General features: G+C 31.9%; 1 protein-coding gene across 3 annotated transcripts in view; it reads left to right on the top strand.

The window, feature by feature from the left end:
- LOC130892068 (potassium voltage-gated channel protein Shab) overlaps positions 1-15523 on the top strand; it is a 183166-nt gene extending 167643 nt beyond the window's left edge. For all 3 annotated transcript variants that reach the window (XM_057797286.1, XM_057797287.1, XM_057797288.1), the window contains exons 10-13: positions 186-695; positions 777-948; positions 4510-5090; positions 11970-15523. In XM_057797286.1, the coding sequence (XP_057653269.1) occupies positions 186-695; positions 777-948; positions 4510-5081 (1254 nt within the window). In that variant the 3' untranslated portion in view covers positions 5082-5090; positions 11970-15523. The remainder of the gene's footprint in view (positions 1-185; positions 696-776; positions 949-4509; positions 5091-11969) is intronic.
- Positions 15524-17722: the final 2199 nt, after the last annotated feature.

The following is a 17722-nucleotide window of genomic DNA, read 5'->3' as shown; positions in this document are numbered from 1 at the left end:
TGAGGAGTGATAATTTGCTATATATTTTTCTATCTAAATTTTTCAATCAAAAATTGTTCTCATTATGAATAATAATAGACGCAAACACGAAAAAATCTTATTATGGCCGAACATTTTATGGAATTGTTTTATTTCGCTGAAACTTTGAAAGTTTGTCATGAACTGAAATTATAACACTTCCACAGAACTTCAAGGAGTTTGTTGATGCCGAAAATCTAATGCCCTTGACGACAAGCGATTTTAGAAATCCAGTTTGCCTCGAAATGCGACTTATCAAAGAATCCGAACATAGCATGGATCATTTCGGCTTCCCCGAATTGGACGTGGAAAAGAAGAACAATGTAAATAGCGTCGATCTGAATAGCATGGATAGTTCGGATACTTTTGCTAGTTGCACGACACACCCTTTCAACTCACAAGGCGATTTGACATCTGATATTCTGGATACCAATATTATCGACAGCAATTTATATGTCAATCCACTGGATAAGAGTGGAGATAACAGTCCCGTGATATCTACTGGGATCATGAGAGGTGGAGGAGTCAAAAAATCAGCTTCAGGTGATACTGCCTTGAGAAGTTTGGGAACTTCTCCAATGGACGAGAGTTTCAGAGGTTTCGGATTGTTGGAAAGAGGAAGCAGAGTTAGTTTGAATGATTCACCGCATACCAAGAGCAGAAAAGCTAGATTTCAGGTGAGAGGATTTCATTTTATATATTTCTTGTGTACTACTTTACAGAAATAAACTTATGTGTATTTCATATACTTTTAAAAGGGTCGACCTCGGACCAGATTTGGAGAAAGAGGGGGCTACTTCGATAATGATTCTCAAGAAAGTTTGGAGAAAAAGAAGAGGCTGTCGTTTATATCTTCTAGGGGTTTGGTATCAGCAAGTCGTATCATCAACCAACATTTATTTGGTCTTCAAAATTTAACATTGAAAACGGGTAAGCCCACCCACAATATTTTTATTGTTTAATTCCATTTGTTTATGTATTTGAAATAAGTTAGGTTGGGAGTTTGATATATTCTTAAGACATTGGTAGATCCTAATAATTTATTCAGTTATAATATTACAAGAATTAACAAAATAATCGATTATTTTACGAGTAGCGAGAAGTAATATGCGAAAAATAACGAAAGATTAGGGATTACGTCGAGTTACGAGACAAGAATAACAATTGATCATCATCGATTGCTCTAGTGGTATTCGTTTAGACTTTATAATGAATTTTCACTTTTCACAGAACGCCGAAAACTGCATCCAAGTAGTTTTGCGTTAGCCTCTTGATTAGGGAATTTAAAAATTTAATTACTTCCATTATTTCTGAATTTGAACTATTATTAAGCGATTTGTCGGGATTTCAAGACGTTTTCTGAGTTTTTGAAGAGCCTAAAAAAACCGAGGTGATTAAGCCACATTAAGTGATTAGTCAGTAATTTCAAGAATTATACAGGGTATTTCGGAATAATACTTCAATCCCTCGGGAAATAATTCTATAGGTAACTATAAGGAAAAAGTTGATATAATAAAACTTCCAAAAACGCTTCGAAAACGAGTTATAGTGAGCGATAGATTTCGCCCGGATTCCTGATCCACCAATAATAGGAAGCCATATTGTTTCGGGTCTGAAATTGTCAAAAATTCAATAAAATAGATCACAGATCTGTAACTGTAATAGTTTTTACGTTAACTGGCGGAAAATACAAAAAACTCAATCCAAAATACACTTTTTTACGTTTGGAGTGAAATAACTTCGTTAAATTAAACTTACAAAATTCAATTCTGAAGAGAATGATGTGTACAACCTCAATAAAAAGTAAATTCAAGTTGAAAATATCTTTATTTTACTGAATGAAAATCAAAATGATGTAGGCAAGTGTTACGTTCTGGATAATTTTGAGAAAATTATTTGTTTCCATTTTATGAATGGTAATAATATTTTTACTTTAAGCTTTATTTTTAATTGTTGACAATTTCACACTCGAGACATTCAATATGGCTTCCCATTATTGGTGGATCAGGAATGCGGACGAAATCTATCGCTCAGTATAACTCGCTCACGAAGCGTTTTTGGAAGTTTTGTTATACCAACTTTTTTCCGTATATTCACCTACAGAATCAATTCCCGATTGGAGTGCTGTTCCGTAGCACCCTGTATAATTATCGAAAAATTAAGGAAATTAGGGAAATATACCTAAGACACAATTGTAACAAATATCAAGATCTTATGATAAATTGATAACTATGTCTATATTATAGGATATTACAATAAGACTTAGACGTCTTTAAGGAAATAACTCGAATTCTACTTACTTCCTCGGTGATGATATAGGTAATGCAATGTAAGGGCTAAAATATTTAAAAGCTCATTTTTATTTGAAGCAAAAGAAAGAATATTAGACTAAATGTTATTCAACACTCCTCTTGTTTGTAGTTAACTTTTGCACTGCTTTTAATGGTAGTGATGGCCAATTTATACCATATTTTTGCTCAAACTAGTGACTTAATGATATAGCAACTATTTCGTAAATTTAGCATATGCTGAAACAATTTAACAACGTATTACAAATGTATACAAAACTGTCATGTGTCAACTACCTGCTGTCGCTTATAGATCTTCATAGACAATCGAGATATTGATAACTGTTTATTGTTGCATACGAGAAGGAAATGGAATACTAACCAACCTTATACCAGGTATTAAAAACAAACTATCTGTATATTTTCGCTGTTTACGTCAGTACAATTGAATGGAGAAGCTTTGCCTGTCAGAGGAAGCTAAATACTTAGATATCGTAGTAGAGTCCAAATTTTCATGTAACAAGAACAGGAACAAGAAAAACAAGGAATTAACGCTTCCCATACCTGTAGGAAGATGTTTAAAAAAATTGGGTTCTACAAAAATGTAATATATTGGTTGTATGAGGCAATCAGAAGACCAGAAGACTTATCACAATCTCAAATTCAGTAGGAATCTATGAAACACAAAAAGAATCTCAAAGCAGTTGGATAGCAGTAGATAGCAGCGTACAACCTTTGAAGGCAAATGAATTATGGAAATAAAAATATCCTGCACCATATTAATCAGACCTGGCTCCCAGCCACTTAGCCCTGTTTCTAATCTTCAGGCTTTATTTCTCTCCTCTTTTGTTCAGAATGTGGGATGGCTGTAGCTGCCAGAGATCTTTTCCTTTTATTTCATACGCTCCCAGATGTAGTGCTTTGGAGTTCCGTAGTGTTTCATACTTTGAGAGAATGTGGATAGAGGTTTCGTTCTCTATGCAGCAAAATCTGCACGTCCCATCATCTGCTAAGTCTAGCGTCTTTATGTGGTCATTGAGGTCACAGTGCCCGATGGACTTCTGTAGGTATTTGTAAATCGTTCTTACTTAGGTTGATAAAATCAGCAAATTTTATCTGATTATTGTTTCCCAGGAGAGTCTATGCCTGTCTTAGTCCCTGTAGGTTGTCCTAATGAATGGTTTTGCTACTATCTACCTTCTTTTCCAATGCTTTCCCTATTGTTCTGTAGCTAATACCGCAAAAAGGTTCAGGACTCATGAAGGGCTTATCTGTCCCCACTTTAACGAACTTTTCAGCTATTTCATTTCCTTCATTCTAGTGTGTCCAGGAATTCATTATAGGATTTTACTTTGATGATTCCGTTTCATCATACGATAACATTATCGCAACCGTAAACGCCTTTATTGAGGACGACAACTATCATTTGGAATACTTAAAAAAGTTAGATCACCGTTTTACTAGGTGTATAGATTTAAAAGGAAAATATGTTGAAAAATAAAAATTTCACATCTTCACTGAATGCATATTATGAAAGCGTACTTGCTTTTTTTTCTTCTGCGTTAATAAGGGAAGGGGAGTTTCTATGTGGCGTTTTTTATTACTCTTTATACATAACACATTTATCTGTTAGGACAAAATGGCAGGACTTTACTAATAATTTTAACGAGTTAGTATTGCGTGTACCACTTAAAAATTCTCCAAGGGAAAATAAATTCAGAGATTTGTAAAAAATATATAGAAAATTTTACGAGTATTCATTTTGAAGTGAACTGGTATAGCTCGACTATGGAACGAAAGCTCAAATATGTATTATATGAAGAAAAAGAAAAAAATTAATAATTTGCGAACAAAGAGTATTAAAAATGGTCACACGGCGTGAGCACTTTTTTCAAAATCGCTCAATATTTCCTTCTACTGCATATGGTTCAAACTATTTTAAAAACTTTGTTTACTAAATTCGAAGTACAAAATCTATTTACTTAAGTTTATTTATCATACATGACAAGTGAGGAATTCGAATAAAAATCGATATTACACTAGTGGCTGCAATTTGGTAAAAGGTTGCAAAATCAAGTGAAATATCTTGATTTACTGACGAAAATGTAGATATACCTTCATTACGGTATTATCCTGTAGTCTTCTCATGGAAACTAATGTATTTCGTGACATACTGATAAGAAATTCTTATTTTTTGTTGTAGGAAAAAATAGTGGAAGCAAATCTTCTCTATCAGTAGACTCGATTGACAGTCGAACAAGTCCACAATTGGAGCTCCACCGTCGTTCAAAATCAATTCTAAAGAAATCAGACAGTAGTAGTAATCGAAACGCTGACCCGGAAAGTGAACGATTGATATCTGACAACATGTCCGGATCAGAAGTGGGATTCAGTAGCGATTACAGTCCCAATAAAAGATTATCTTCTCCCCCAGCTAGTCATAGAACATCAAGTCAAAAATCGACAACTAAAAATCTGTCGACGTATCAACAAGAATTGGAACGAACGCGATTACTAAAATCACAGCTGTTTCTATTAGACGATATTTTGAAAGAAAAACAATCGTGTAATGATATGCCAATGATGGATTCGAATAAGTTGAAAATTTGTGGTGATAATGTCAGTGAAGTGCCCCTATATATCTGCCCACCACCTCCGCCCCTGGATAATTCGCCAACTGAAGAGACCAGGCTACTTTTCTGCTCTACGATGACAGCCTCGTCCCCACGACAAACCAACAATTCCATATCTAAGGGACACAATCCGTCCTCGTAGCAGTTAGAGGTAACTATTTATTTCATAATATCAAAAAATTATTCAATAAAAATTCATAGAATATTAACAAAAAAACCTGAAACGAATTACCTTATCTATAGTATTTACATTATTGATGCAAAGTGACTGATCGGTAATTGTCAATCAGTCAATTGAATGAAATATAAAATTTATCAATTAATCAATCAGAATATGACATTAATATCATCTAATTATTATTGTTTAATACAATAATTGGTAATTTTATATTTTCGCTCTAGTAATTCGAAAAATCATCCGATTTTGATGAATTTTATTTTGAAATCTTCGTTTTTAAGGCGGATTTATGAAGAAAAATATGAAGAATATCTCATCTGAAGATTCCATATAATTTTATGACTTTAAATGTGATCATAAACGCACTTCTCCGCATATAATCGTTCATAACTTTTTTTAGAAAGCATCAAACGCAGTTTTTTTGTTTATCTACACAAAAAACGAACATTTTGGAAAAAAAAAATTGAAAAAATGTTTGTTTATTTATTTTTTATCTCAACCTTAATAAGGTACCATTTTTTTAATGGTGAAAATTTTAAATTTTTCAAAAATAACTTTTAATATAATAATAAACACTTGATTAAAATTAGTGATTTTAAGAATGTTTTTGTGCATATAAATTCAATGATTACTTAATAAAAAAGGTACAAACGATTATATGTTAGAGAAGGTCAATTTTTAGAAAAATTGTTATTATTTTTAAGTGTAAAATTGTAAAAACATGATAAATCAACAACTTCATTCGATTATTTTGAAAAAGTTATCAACAATTATAAGTGAATGCATTTTCATGAACATATAAACTGAAACCAATATAAGTTTTCAATTTTTTTTATTAACATAATTTTTGTGTAAATCCGCCGTAAAAACGAAGATTTTAAAAAAATCGGATGATCTTTTGATTTTCCTGAGAAAAAAGGGGGGAACGCGAAAATATAATTATCCAATAATTTATTACTTAACTTCATACAAATCTAAAGTTAAGATATTAATAACGGAGAAAACGATTCTTTTCATTTGTTTTAATGATTCATATCGAGCCAATTTCGGAAGCAGAAATATCAATAAAAATCTCTTATCTTATTAGTGTTCCTTTCTATTGTTCTACTACTTGTAAAATTAAAAATTTTAAAAATTTGTGAGGCAATTACGAGCGACAGCTTGATTACGATCGTCGCAGTGTTTGTTTCCCTGCAAAAGGCTTTTAATGACATCAGCATCAACATAATATTACGAAAATGGTATAATATGGGTTTTGGGTAAATTGCACGCGGCGTCGGTCTCTCCTGTCATGGGGTCTCGGGATTGTAAACAGAACAGAACAGATTTACTTTTGACTCGTCTCTTCTGGTAATTTCATCATTTCCTTCATAAAAATCCAACATTGTTCGATAATTTGAACAGTTTCGGGCGCTTCTCTTATTGGAGACGAAATCAATTTCTTAGTTTTAGGTCAACCATTCGCGTGAACAACCGCTCGTGTCTTTCTCGTGTCAGACTTTCCAATAAAGGGTCTTTAGTATTCACTATTAGACAGAAGGTGTGCTCGATATTAATAAGAATGTCAAAAATGTCATTCCAAATAACATGGATATTTTAAGATACCCATATATGTAATCCCTATATGGACAGTTGTTAGGAGATGTTACGGTACCGACAGTATTCACTTTCGCTCTCGTTCGAGACACTTTATCTATACTGCGCATGCTTGAAAATTTTCTAAAATATCAGTATTATGAAAATAATAACTAACTGAAGCGCTCGTAGTGTTACTATATTTGACCGACAACGCTCTAGGACAGAGAGATCTCAATAAATGATTGATTTAGATATAGGAATACGAGCCCTTACGGGGCCTAGTTGCTGAGATAAAGGGTGTTCAAAATTTTAAATCAAACATATGCCATAAATTAAGAGCCTTCAAATTTTTTTGCTAATTTGGCAACCAATATTCTCCTTAATAAAGTAATATTTTGACATAAACTTTGAAGAAATTTAACCAGTAGCGCACAGTCAGGGTTAGTTGTAATTTTGATCCCTCTATTTTTGTACGCCACTGGAGCAAATTCTTTTGTTAATTTTGTTTTAAATTGCTCGATTATTTTTAGTTAAAAAACTAATAACCTTTAATGGAGCTAAAATGAACAGTGTTGATGAATAGTATGAACAGAAATTTGCGTCTAAACAAAAGTATGCAAGCACGTATTTAATTTACTAATTAATCAATTATTCATTTCGAATACTGATTAAGCATAAGTAATTCAAAACAAATAAAAATTATTCATAATCTCATTTTTAAACAAAAATGTATTACAATAAGAACAAAATTGGCAATGAAAATAAAAATAATAATAGCAAAAATCAAATGTAAACAACACTGTATTACAACAATAACAAATATGACAAAGTTACAGTAGTTGTTCAAACTGTTGGCCGCTTACTTCACTACACTTATTACACCGTTTTGTCATTGAAAAACGTGTCTTTGAGAATAAATCTGGATAGGATTGAATATTTTCTGCCACAGCTTGAATTCTAACTATTAAATCTTAATTAGAATCGATTATTGTTTCGTACACTGAAGACTTCATATAGCCCCATATAAAAAAATCGATAGGATTTAAGTCAGGTGATCTTGGAGACCAACAATTGGGTCCACCCCAACCAATCCATTTTTCTTTAAAACGGCTGTTCAAGTAATTTCTTGCCGCTGCAGCAAAATGAACAGATGCCCCATCGTGTTGAAACCACATGTCTTGTCTAATATTTAACCATACATTCTCCAACAATTCATTCAACATTTCTTCTAGAAAGCGCGTATAAATTGCTCCATTTCATTTATTTGGTAAAATGTAAGCCCCGATTAAGCAACCTCCAACCATACCCACCACACATTAACCGAATATTTATGCATTAGAAATATTGAGTAGTATTAACTTAGCTGCTGACTTTTGTTTAAAGGCAAATTTCTACAACACCGTTCATTTTAGCTCTATAAAATGTTATTAATTTTTCAACTAAAAACAATCAAGCAATTTAAAACAAAATTAAAAAAAGAATTTGTTCCAGTGGTTTAAAAACTAGGGGGATAAAAGTGACAACTAACCCTTACAGCGCACCACTGGTTAAATATTTCAAAAATTTGTTTATTAAGGGGAATATCTCTACTGATGGTTATATATCCAACTTTGTATAGTAAATTGTTTAGGATAGTTTACTTTAGATCGAAATCAAAATCAGAATCATTCTTGTAGTTTCACTATATTTTTTTATATACAATTTCCAAATCAACAAATGTCATATTCAGAAATATACGAAATCTTAGCGTACTTCATTAGTTGCCTTCTAATCTAGATGCAAAAAGAAAATAATATTCCAATTATGAATACATTAGTCACATATATTTGTGCATAATTACATCAATATTTTATTTAATGGGTTTGTACAGTAAGCCTGCAAAGCTGTAAGTATAATATTGCTGGAAAAAACATAATATTTTGGCCATAAACTTGCTATTGAATCTCTATTTAAGAAGGTTGTTTTGGGTAGCATTCTTATATAGCACGTTGTTTTGCAGTTTTGAAATGATATAACCTCGTTGTACGGTATTTTTAATACAAAACGTAGTCACTTGGCATCAATAACACAGACCGGCATTTTTCAACAACAAAAGTTGATTCAAAAATTTTAATTGGGATTTATGGTAGCGAGGATTTCAAACCTGTTTTTATTTTTTAAAATCCCAAAATATAAGAATACCATGATTTATTTAACTTTTAATCTGGTTTTATATTTTATACGAGGGTTTCTACTTAAGTTACGTTTGTAACCAATTGTCGAAGCAGTTTTACGATTCCGATTGAGGTAAAAAAAAAAAACGTTGATCGATCTCGAAATTTATTTTATATCTGCGGGAATAAGAAGAAATCATTGAGTACCAAACCAGAACTGTATGTACAACGGATGACCCATCAATTCGATGTTTTGTTTTTGCTTGAACTGATGTGCTAGAGCTCGCATTGACGGAATGGTAAATGATTCGTCTTCTACGATTTCTTTCCCTGAATTTTTTTCTCCTCGCAAACAAATGCTGGTGTACTATTCAGAATTGACCGTTTTACGTTGCTCTAATGTAACGGTGGCGACGTGTCTAATTCTTCCTAAAAACAAGCGATTATTTGCTTCGAAGGGTTCCGTGCGCAAAGACTTTTGTTGGATTTGGCTCGTCTTGAAAGACCCATACAGTCAATTGTTGTTTAGTTTCGGGTTTATATGCATACATCCATTATTTGTCGCTTGTCACGATCTTATAGTAGTATTCTGAAATACAGCCATTGAATTTTTCCAGCATGTCTTTAGATCAATCGACACAATCTTTTTTTGAGCGATTGTCAAATTATGCGATATTCAACGCGAAGAAATCTTTTTTGCAGCCAAATGTTCATCCAATAATGAAAGTATGCAAGTGGAACTAATACCCAAGAATGCCTCAATAGCACGGTATGTGACATGATGATCTTGCTATATCGGTTGACTCATAGCATCGATGCTTTCTGGCACATTGTTAAGATGAAGTTTGCGATTTATTTCATTTTTTGACCAAGATGAATGTTTCAAGAATCTATAAACAACTCAAATAGTACTCGTATGACAACACGCTCTGAGTACGTCCACTATTAAAAATGGCAAACTTTATGATGGCAATGTCAAATTTGACATATTCCTAGCACTAAAACTTCAGTAACAACCCTCGTATAAAGTACACAAAATATCCATACGGAAGCGGTTAGAAATATTTATTCTTGCTTCACACTTAAAATAACGTTTTCTTTGTTGGATAAAAATTCTTTTGGTTGTTTTTTGTCGTATTCAGCTGAATCCATCATTTTTCTATCCCAGCGACCTTGATACCTTCTTTCGATATTTAAAATATATTGATGAAGTCTTTAATCTTGCTCCTCACTAACTTCAACAAGATTTTCCAGGAAATATTACAAATGAGAATGTAAAATATGAATTTTTATGTCCATATTACAATCAAGAATCATACATTTTTTCAGCTTATTTTCAACGATCTCAATACAGGTCTTTATAATTTCCTAGAAATTTATGTACAACTTCTTTGAACTTCTTTAACAGGTGATATTCCCGAAAATCCTGTCCAAACTAATAAATTTTAAAACACACTAACTGACCGGCAGACTTCGTACTGCCTCAATCGATAAATAAAAGACTTAAACTTTTGTATAAAATAAACTTAAAACAAACAAAATTAAGTCTTTTTTTATTAAAACAAATTTAAAAAAATGCTCGCTATGAATGAAGTTTAAATATTATTTTCGATTAATTACACATGATGTTGCTAACTAACAAAACAGAGTTTTTCTGAAATACTGGCTATTTTTATGAGGTTTCATTTTGATATTGACAGACACACACAGTTATGATACAGTCTGTTAATCAATTTAGAGATGACGATTTTCCGACGCACGAACATGCGACGTATTATTGTCCATGCGCAAAACAGGTAAACTCCAAGTTGATCTCGCAAAATTTCAACGACTGGCCTTGCGATTTATTTATGGTCATCGTAAAGGCCAGACACGTACCGTACCGGAAATTGTAAACGTTTAAAATCGAATTGTAAATCCGTTGGAATCATCGGTATGCACAGGATCAAGACATCCTCTCCTTTGTATTTTTCTTTATCATTCTTGCCTCAATGACGTTATTCATCACTTTTTTCACAGCCAGTTTTGTTCCATTGCACAGGCAAGGTTGATTAATGTTACGTAGCATGATAACAACTGATCCTACTTTTAAAATTGTGAGGTGGTAATACAGGTAATTCCAATGAATTTAAAAACTCAGTGGGATAGTTGACTACGTCATCCTGGTTAATAACAGTGCCGACTGATTTGAAAGAAACCAACTGTCCTGGAAGAAAATTCTGAACGGTTGCATTGAGATCCTCGACATCTCTTCCTCGTTTGAGTGTGTGACGTGACACAAACCTGTGGATAATATGATGAATCCGGTCAAGGTGTCCACTGCGACTTTATTATTTAAAATGTCTATCAACTGCTTCGCAAACACATTTGCAGTTTCATCACAAAGGATAACCGTAGCAAAGAAAGTTCTCACGCACGTAGCCATAATTGTAACTCACTAAGATAGAAGGATGCACTCTTTGTCTGAGGTATCAATTGACATAGAAGATGGATCGACATATTAGTTGGTTGTCAAATATCAAATATTAGGGTTGAGTTCAGAAAGTTAATTTGTGATAAAACAACAAAATTGTTGTTCTTATTTAATTCCGAGCATTTTCATATTTATTCTCGTCTTAAACCTTCTCTGGACTTCCACGAATAGTTCAAGACCAAAATTAGTCAAATCGGTCCAGCCGTTTTAGAGTTTTAGCGAGACTAACGAACAGCAATTCATTTGTATTATATATATATATATATATATATATATATATATATATATATATATATATATATAATATATATATATATATATATATATATATATATATATATTTCTATCAAAGTCAATTTGAATATTGAATTTTGAATTCCATGAGATTAAAAATTTTTACAAGCTTTAATAATATCAAAATCACAGGAAATCTTAATTAATTATTTCCCACTCGATGTATACATAAGTATTCGACAGCTCGGAAAATATATTGAAGTTAGTCCACTTTGGTGTTTCCTTGCCACGTTCCCAATACAAAACTGAGGTTAACTATTTAAAATCACCTCATCAAAAACTTCGTGCAGGTCTGTGTAATGGAAAAACTTTATACATGCTTTTTATGGTGGAATATAAGTTTGTTTTTTACAGAAATTTGGATCATCGTCTCTCGAGAGTCACGTAGAATATCACGCATTCAGACAACTACACATCAACTATTTGAAAAAATGCAGCAAAAAAGTGTAATATTTCTTGAAAATTTGATAACAATTGGTGCATTTTGCGTGCTTTGTTGTTTTTTAAAAAATATTTTTGGGCGTTCGTTACGAACTATTGCCGTTAGTTAGTTTTTGCAACCATGTTATATTATAAAAGCTACTACACACTTGAATATGAACGAATTTCACGATATAAAAAATGGATGTGTACAAGAGTAACATATCAACAAGGATTCTTTTGTTAAATGTCTTAAAATTATTTCGAGTGACCAGACTTTGGAACATATTTTACACTCAAATTCAATACTTGAGATTTTTTTTGACAGATGTTATTTCGAATTATAATGTAGTAATAGATTATTGGATTGACTTGGTTCTCTTCTGGATTGTGGATGAATCGATAATAAGTGGGATCTTAATTAATTACGATAATTAATTACGATAAATTAACTTTATTTATTGATATATCTGATACATGAAAAAATCAACTTCTACTCTGGACGGAATATAGGGGAAAGCATCCAGGGCTACAGACTTCCATAAAAGAGGGGCCCTCAAAATAGAGACTTCGCAAAATATAATTCTCCAAATTCCAACTAGTAAAAAGCTGCAAACAACTTTTTTTCGCTGTTTTTCGTACGCTTATGGATCTTCTTTGATAAGATTTGTTATCTCTTGTGATTTGAGTTATTGCATCGATATTCACTTCTTTTCATTATCTATTATCTATTATTTTGAGCCTATTACTTTTTATCTTAGGCAGGTATCTTTCTTTCTTTCTTCCTTCACCTAGATTTGGGACCAGCAGTGAGATCTGTTGAACCTAGGTGGTTATGAATATTATAATCTTCATAATTAACTTTTCTATAGAATTACTTTTAATCAACCGACCTAGTTTTCTAATTGTTTATACTGTAATATTAAAATTTCTGTTACATTTTCTATATATTTTCAATTAGTCCATGTATAATATTATCCGTCAAAATAACAAGATGTATGGATAGTTTGTATACTATCCATGCTTTATAAACTAGCCAAGGTTTTAATCGTAACATACTTAGACATAAATGCTGTTGGTGTTCAGATGTCGCTTATTAAGAACTGAACATCCTTGATTCGATGACCTCTTGTACACATATCCATGGAAAAAAACTTTAGTGTAAGATTTTTTTGCGAGAATTAAAAGTGATAGGTGCCGCGAGGAATTAATTTTAGACTTTATTTTATAGTGATTTTTGCAAAGTTTATAAAATATTGAAATAAATCATGTATAGTAAGAAAGATAACTGTTATATCGATAACTGAATCGAGTTTTTGAAACTGTATTAAAAATGGAATTAGAACTCAAAATTGAGAAAGTGATCAGGAATTGAATGGTTGATTTTGGCGATTAAAGTTATTGACTTGAACAATATCTGTTAACTGAGCTTTTCATTAGAAAAAAATCAAATTAATTTATGAGCAGAGCCAAGATATAATCTTAGTTCATCACTTCGTATCCTCAGTTTTGAAAAGATCTATTTTGCTTTAAAATATTGATATCGAGCATGAATGGAATCTAGTTGCTATCTATATCTAGTTTAATATGAGGGACTTATTTATTTAATGATTATTTTTCTCAAGACTTTTAAGTATTTGCAATACATGCAGCTTCTCAAACGTTCGTTTTAATTATAAGAAATTCTACGATGAGATGAATTTTAATTATTTGAATAGGGAGTTGACTACTTAAGAACAGTAAAGAAATAGAAGAAAGGCTGGGAGGCAAAAATATAATAAGGTATATAAAAGCACAAAGACTAAATTGGGCAGGACATATGATGAAAAGGAAAACTACAGAAATGGTGAGGAGGGTAACACAATCGATACATTTATTGCCAAGAGGTAGACCAAGAAATACCGGGAAAAACCAAATTTGAGAAAATACAAGAATCATAGAAATAGTAGACTGGAAAACAAAATACGAACAGGAGGAAGCTGACAAACGAAGCCAGGACCAACAAAAAACTATAACAAAAAGAACAAGGGCAGTAAATTACCCCAATATAGGGATTTATATGCGTACAAAGCGCTAATCATAATCCAAGATATTGAACGGCATAATGATGATGAAGACTCAAGTGATAAGACTTCTAGATATTTGCAATAAAGGTAGATTCTCAACTTTTCGTTCTAATTGTGAGAAAATTTCTTTAATGTGTTTATGTTTTTAAATGTTCTTGATTTTACGTCTCTTCTGTTCCAAAATTAGTTTTTTTTTAATAATTTTAGAAGATACATAAAAATTGACGTTTCGACTAATTTCAAGTCTTTATCAAAATTTGATATTGACACTGACAATTTGCGTAATTATGGATTTATGGAAGATGGAATTGTTCCAAAAGGCCATTGAAAATAATATTTACTGCTTTTTCTTCATTTATAAAGTGTAAAACTATCCACTAGCCATTTTCTAAAATTCTTATCAATTAATAGAAAATGGAAAAAATTACAAAAGAGCACAACTTGGGGGGACAGATTTATCTAATAAATCAAATATAGGCAGGAATGTTAATATATAATATCTAGAAAGATATCTAGAAACAAAAAATAATTTTTAAATGACGGAGAATTTAAAAATATTTCAGGCGTGGGGCTTCTTGATAAAAAAATTCTTATCTTAAATGAAACATAGTTAATAGAGAAAATAACTAATCAATTGTTTTATATACATTTTCTAACATTATATATAGAAAAAGAAGGAAGTGACTAGAAATTCCTGCGTCATATCAGCATACAAGCGATTCAAATTCTTCATTTGAAAATATCATTACAAATATAAAAACTTAGCAAATGCCCAAAAGCCAATCTCTAATACTGTTTACTGTTGTACATTTTTTTATCAATTTTTAATCCTAAATACTACGCTTTGGCAAATACAGGAATGAATGTGAAATAGCCACGCTCTTCAATGCGCGTTACTAGATGATGGTACGGTCCCTCGAGCAGGTATACTTGACTACTATTGTCAGTTCTATTGTGTCTGTTAGATAGTGAAGATCACTGCATGGGTACCTCTGTTCATTATTTACCTCACTAATTCACCAAGCGCATTTTCATCGGAATACTTTCTCATTTTAATTTCGTGCCTCTCGTACATTTCGCGACTGCTGTATTTGCCAAACTGTACACTATATGGAATATAATTGAACCATATACACATACCTTTTAAATGATTTCTGTCTGTTGATATTTTGATATTTCTTCAAATATGATATCTCAAATTTGGGTTCTAACAACATAATCAAAAAGTTGAATTTATAATTATTAGGTTGTGTTTATAAACATAGGAATTAAAAAATGAGTCAATGATTACAGCAATAAGTTATGATTTTAGTTGTACTTGAAGAAAATCATTGAAGTAAATTTTGTTAAAATTATGTATAGCTACTTTTATCTTATCTACTATCTGTAGATATCTTGAAAATAAATGAATATGAACTGTTATTATTTTGATACCCGTATAACCTATATTGAACTTTTTTTTAATTTCTTACCATACATACCATAAAAGAAGGTAAGTATAGAACAAAAAAGATCTTCCCTGAGTCGGTACCAATGACATTTTTTCCAGTTACTCGATTAAATTCTGAATTTTTGTGCGAAATACATATAAATAAGTTACTCGGCACCATTAAGGGACAGATCTACCATTAGAGCCACATATTATAAATATATATGTGTTATGGTATTTTTCACAATCTAAGAAAACATATTTGCTATCGAAACCAATATAAATTCGATAAGACTCAGATGTCGTAAATTTATAGCAATTTATCGAGAGGGCATTTTTCTTTTATTATTATATTTGGTTTACATTGTTGTATCATTGCTGGATTTGAAACTTTAATATGATGGGAGGGTTAAATTTTAATCTTAAATCTACTAAATGATACACAGTATATTAATACATAAATAGATATATAACATTTTATTTATTACTAAATATTATCTAGTTCAATTTCGCTATCGCTACTATCTTGCAAATCAATAGGTTTTCTTAGGAGTTCTTAACTATTTATAAGATTGTACATATGTTAAGCTCAAAGACCAAAAATGAACGCGTTGTGGCCAAAATTCGAAAACTACCGCGGTTGTATCGCAGTGAATTCAGACTGGAATCCTGCTAAAAACAGACATTCTGGTATCCTTCTTCTGACCCCGCATGTAAAATTATTACATCTATATACCTTTTTTGTATCTATTTATGAAGCATCAACTGATCAGTTATTGGATGTATCATGGGTGTCGTACCAAGTCTCATCTAGATAGATTATTTTTCAGTTTTTCGATCCAGCTGTATTTTTTTCGAGATATTATTTTGCAAGCGCTATAACTCCATTATAACTCGCGTTTGGTATATTTTTTTGAATAAAAACGTAAAGTACGCCACAAAGTTGTAGTGGAACAATTAATTTCACAGATTCTTTAAACACTCTCCGTGAAAATGACAGTAACGTTGACACTTTTTGTTCTGCATATATTTCATAAATATTCAGGCGAATTAGGTCTTCTTTAAAGGAATCAATGCACTTTGGAGTACACCATTGTCTTTTCGTGTTGTTTTAGAAACTATCGAATTATTCACAATTTTCTTAACTGTACCTTCAAGGATGTACATTAAAGCTGAAGTCTCAACGAAAAGTATTTTCATGGCTTCGCTCTTTCACCGTAAGTAAACACATCATTTTTGTCTCGATGGGAAAACATTTGGTAGACATTTTTAAAGACACTATCGAACTTCGTAGTACACACTCTCATTCATGACTCGAAATGAACTAGAACACAGACAAAAACCTGTTAGGCAAGGCGCAAATTGGGACACGTATAGTACGTGTGAGGTAGCGTGACACGACTCGTATATGCTACACGTGCTGCGTGGTGACCTGCATATTGAGATATGCATTTTCAAATAGGAAATGGTGAGGTTTAGATTTGATTGGCAGTTCGCAACTAGCAGCCACCTAAAAAGTGTGACATTTTTGACAATCAAACAAAACAATTGTTGTTATTGAAATTAAGTTATGAATCAGAATCGGATTATACTGAAGAGGAAATCTTGTTTTATTCCTTATTGAGGAAGAAAGTTGAATCACCTAATAAATTTATTCTATCAAAGAAAAAAACACTGTACAATTTACAATTACAACTAAAATGGGTGAACTGATTGCTAATTATTTCTAGATGAATCGAAACCAGTATGCTGCATCACCATTTTTTGTATCTTGAAGCTCTCTGTGTTCCCTCGCCGCCTCTATTAACTTTTTGTCATTTTTTCCTAAAAAAATTAAAGAAAGACTTGCTAGTCACCCACACGTGCGGCACAGCAAACTGTGTCTGAACTATGAGCTCATGCGTGTCATATCGGGTCGCGCTGTGTCGTCATTTTGCGTCAATGTATTCAATCTTTTACATATATTACAAAACTACGGTCTGTACTGCGTCACTTAACACGTACTATACGTGTCCCAATTTGCGCTTTGCCATATGGTCAGATATAAATATAAAAGTAAAATTTATTCTATTGCTACTTATATAGCCAACAGAGGCCAGTCACTTTTTTAGATCCTGAAAAATTTTATACCTTGATAGGTAAGGAACTAGTAATCAAACGAAATGGTTTATGTGAAAAACTATCAGCTAAAT

Source organism: Diorhabda carinulata, chromosome 3, assembly GCF_026250575.1.
Source record: "Diorhabda carinulata isolate Delta chromosome 3, icDioCari1.1, whole genome shotgun sequence".
Classification (NCBI taxonomy): Eukaryota; Metazoa; Arthropoda; class Insecta; order Coleoptera; family Chrysomelidae; genus Diorhabda; species Diorhabda carinulata.
This window is presented reverse-complemented; position numbering and strand designations above follow the sequence as displayed.